Source organism: Piliocolobus tephrosceles, chromosome 12 (genome assembly GCF_002776525.5).
Source record: "Piliocolobus tephrosceles isolate RC106 chromosome 12, ASM277652v3, whole genome shotgun sequence".
NCBI classification, from domain to species: domain Eukaryota; kingdom Metazoa; phylum Chordata; class Mammalia; order Primates; family Cercopithecidae; genus Piliocolobus; species Piliocolobus tephrosceles.
This window is the reverse complement of record NC_045445.1, coordinates 100,219,225-100,223,623: the sequence shown is the minus strand read 5'-3', so window position 1 is coordinate 100,223,623 and position 4,399 is coordinate 100,219,225. Positions and strand designations below refer to the sequence as shown.

Sequence of the window (4,399 nt, the reverse complement as noted above, 5' to 3'; positions counted from 1 at the left end):
GTTATGTGGTCTTTGGCTATGTCCATTCAGACCATCACTCTCAATCTGTCTCTCACCTTAGAAAATATGTATCACCAGCGCTAGTGCGACCTTAGAGGAGCAAGTTATTCAACCTCTCTATGGATTCGTGTTTTGCAGCACTTGTAAAAACCGTTTGTATGAATGATGTAATAAAAATCATTTCGTTAAGATATGAAAAGTCCTCGGTGGGCTTTAGTACAGGATCTTTTCACAGATGTCACTGTGCATACTAAATATGTTCCAGTCTCAATTATTTTAGTTACCTAATGTGGTCCCAGCTGACCTGAGAATCACTTGATTTGGCAATCTCAGGAAAATAATGCCTATGTGCCTCTGGAATTGATTGAATAACTGTTGTTCTATCTGCTTGGTTATTCAATTGATTCACTAAAAAATAAACTCTACATTGAGCATGTCTATATTAAATATTATAAAATCCTGTACCTAGACTGTGACTTTACTATAACAGTAGAACAAAATAGCTTTTAAAATGTTTTATTTTTGAAAAGGTAGTACATCCACATAGTACATAGTACATCCACATTTTCAAAAGCTATGAAAGGATACAGTTGTCTCCCTCTCAATTCCATCCCCACAGCCACCACTGCTCCTTCCCCTCCCAACGTAATCAGGGTTACCAGGTTCTTGTGTCTCTTTCCAGAGATAACTTATGAGTTCACTATTATGTACTTACCATTATTCTCCTTTTTATATACAAATGACAGCATATTATACTCACTGTCCTTAACCTTGTTTTTCCTACCTAATAACATAAACTGAAGGTTATCCCACATCACTACATAAATGGTATCCTAGTTCTCCTTATTTATTCATTGTTGTCTACCCAGGAGTAGGCTGTATGAATATACCACAATTTAGGGAACCAGAACCCTGATACGGTATCATTTAGATAGCTTCCAATCTTTTGTTTTCACAAACAGTGCATTAATGAATACTTCTGTATGTTCATCATTTTGTACATGTGTGAGTATGTACATTCCTAGAAGTGGAATTGCTGGCCCCAAAACCAAATGCATTTGTGGTTTTGATTACTTTTGAATCATTCCTCTTTGAATGAGAAGAGTTTTTCCTGGACTTGCTATTTGCTGGAGGTTCATGTGGGAAAAGAAACCAGGGCCACATTCTAAGCAGATCAGTTTTTTTTGACAACTGAGATTTTTTTACCCCCCCATCTGTTAGTTCTTTCTGACTTTATTTCTCCCAAGTCAGTAAACAGGGGCAGCTGTAGGCTCTTCACAAGGAAAAGTCCCTTCTCTTCCCCCAGCACCCCCATAACTGTTTCTCCCATCAGTAGACTACTTTCTACAAATATGGCTTGTCTGAATGACTCCTTCTCGAGGCCCCAGCCTGTTTCTCCTCAAACCCCAAATGGTCTAGGAAACATCCTACCTCCTAGCTGCCCACGCACTGTTACCACTGTTATATCTATGGTTCCACCCCTCAGTGTGTATCCCGAACCTCAGCTAAGAGTCCTTACCAGTGCTGTCTCGCATCTGCAGCCTTAAGCACGCTCGCTCTGAAATCTCCTGCACCAGTGCTTCATTTCCTCTGCCTGCGGCAGCCCTCTTATCAGGATTGCAGCTGTCTTCTAATTTTGTCAGATACAGAGATTACACTTCTGCTTTTTCTCCCGTAGCTTTTGGGTTATGACCGAGATGAAAAGAAGAAAGGCTGAGTTTACTCCCATATTTAAACCAGAAGTCAGAATATACTTTTAAAATGTGAATTAAATTGACCCAACTTTCCTTCAGTGTCCATAATATATACTGTTGATTAGCTCTCTAATGTGCCATGAACTTTGACTTCCGAGTGTGGCCTCTTCCATGGGCTTTCTTTCCTGTATGGGTTCGTTGATGTACAATAAGGTTTGATTTTTGGGTAAAGGCTTTCCCACATTCTGTACATTTATAGGGTTTCTCTCCAGTATGAGTTCTTTGATGTACAGTGAATGTTGACTTTTCTCGGAAGGCTTTGCCACACTCAGTGCATGCATAAGGTTTCTCTCCTGTGTGCGTTCTCTGATGTATTATGAGCTGTGACTTCTGGCTAAAAGCTTTCCAACACACAGGACATTCATAGGGTTTCTCTCCTGTATGAATTCTCTGATGTATAATGAGCTTTGACTTTTCTCTGAAGGCTTTGCCACATTCATTACATTTATAGGGTTTTTCTTCTGTATGAGTTCTTTGATGTATAATGAGATATGATTTCTGTGAAAATGCTTTTTCACATTCATTGCACTCATAAGGTTTCTCTCCTGTATGACCTCTCTGATGTAGCATGAGGTAGGACTTTTGAGAGAAGGCTTTCTCACATTCATTACATTCAAAGGGTTTCTCTCCTGAATGAGTTCTCTGATGTACACCAAGGTTTGACTTTTGCGTGAAGGTTTTCCCACACACATCACATTCATAGGGTTTCTCTCCTGTATGAGTTCTTTGATGCACAATGAGGGTTGACTTCTCATTGAAAGACTTCCCACATTCAGTACATTTATGAGGTTTCTCTCCCGTATGAGTTCTCTGGTGTATAATGAGAGTTGACTTATCACTGAAAGTTTTCTTACACTCATTACATTCATGGGGTTTCTTTCCTGTATGGGTACTATGATGTATAATTAGATCAAGCTTCTGTATGAAAGATTCTCCACATTTAGTGCATTCATAGGTTTTCTCTCCAGTGTGGGTTTTCTGATGGACAATGAGATTGGACTTCTGAGTGAAGGCTTTTCCACATTCATTACATTCATAAGGTTTCTCTCCTGTGTGAGTCCTGTAATGTATGATGACAGTTGACTTTTCTCTGAAGGCTTTTCCACATTCAGGACACTCAAAGGGTCTCTCTCCTGTATGAGTTCGCAAGTGTATAATGAGCTGAGATTTTTGGCTAAAGGCTTTTCCACATTCGGTACATCCAAAAGGTTTCTCTCCTGTATGAGTTCTCCAATGTACAATGAGGTGTGACTTCTTGCTGAAGGTTTTCCTACATGCAGTACATTCAAAGGGTTTCTCTCCATTTTTAATTCTCTGATGTAGACTAAGGCCTTTCTTTCGCCTAAGACCTTTCCCACACTCTTTATAGCCATAGGGCTTCACTCCAGGATTTGTTTTCTCATACTCAGTATGGAAGAATAATTTTGCACATCCATTATCATATTTATTTTCTGCAGAACGTCTACTAAATAAGTCTAAATTATCTACCATATTATTTCCAAATGATTCATGTATATCGGGTCTTTGTATTGAAGCAACAAGGTTTGTACTCAAATGAAGTATGTTTCCAAACTCATGACAGTCACGACCACTCTTGGTGGTAATTGTTTTCTTGTCAGAAAATCCAACTTGCATCAGCAGACATTTATCTTGGTCATCCTGATGTTGCCTCTCAATCTGTTCATCAACTTGACAGACTTCTAGAAAGAAGTACAATAAACCACCTTTATGCTTTGACATTATGGAACGGACCTTCTTTAGAATTATTCTGCCATATGAAAGCTGACACTATCATCTCATTTTATCAGAGTTCCTGGAGAGAGAGTTTTTACTAAACTCCCACCTGCTGGTCTTTTTGTTACCAAGAACAATCTTACCCTGTCACCTCAGTCTTTCTTACCTCTATTTATACATCACACCTGACTTCCATTAACTCTGGGAAATTTATACCCTTAATCTTCAGTTATCATATAAACTTTTTTTTTTTTTTTTTTAAAAACAGGATCTCAGGTCTGTTGCCAGGCTGGAGTTTAGGGGCAAAATCACAGCTCACTGCAGCCTTGACCACCTGAGCTCAAGCAGTCCTCCCACCTCAGCCTCCTGAGTAGCTGGGACTGCAAGCATGAGCCACCACATCTGGCTAATTTTTGTATTTTTTGTAGAGACAAAGTCTCACTATGTTGCCCAGGCTGGTCTCAAACTCCTGGTCTCAAGCAATCCTCCTGCCTCAGCCTCCCAAAGTGCTGGGATTACAGGCATGAGCCACCACACCTGGCCAGTATTATATGAAGTCTTAACTGTACCTTGTAGGGAAAAAATAGGTTAGCCTGTTACTGTGTTATTATAGATAGAAGTAAGTTTAAGAGACTCCATTCGGCTCTATATTTGAGATGTTGTTAATCTGTGACTCTACCCCCAATCTTGTCCTTGCTAGAAACATTGCTGTGCTAATTAAAGTTGAAAGGATTCTGGGCTGTAAGGAATGTGCTTTGTTAGATAAATGTTCAAGGCCTGCTTGGTTTGAAGGTCAGTACCATTCCTCTAAATCTCAGTAAAAGAAAAACATCTGTCACCTGCCCGATACTGGGAAAATGTAACAGCTCCGTGTATCTGTAAGCCTTACTGCTGATTTACTCCCTTATCTT

The 4,399-nt window shown here is 39.6% G+C and overlaps 1 protein-coding gene across 4 annotated transcripts in view; it reads right to left on the bottom strand.

The window, feature by feature from the left end:
- Positions 1-500: 500 nt before the first annotated feature.
- ZNF182 (zinc finger protein 182) overlaps positions 501-4,399 on the bottom strand; it is a 31,853-nt gene continuing 27,954 nt past the window's right edge. For all 4 annotated transcript variants that reach the window (XM_023201983.1, XM_023201984.1, XM_023201982.1 and 1 more), the window contains one exon: positions 501-3,454. In XM_023201983.1, the coding sequence (XP_023057751.1) occupies positions 1,824-3,454 (1,631 nt within the window). In that variant the 3' untranslated portion in view covers positions 501-1,823. The remainder of the gene's footprint in view (positions 3,455-4,399) is intronic.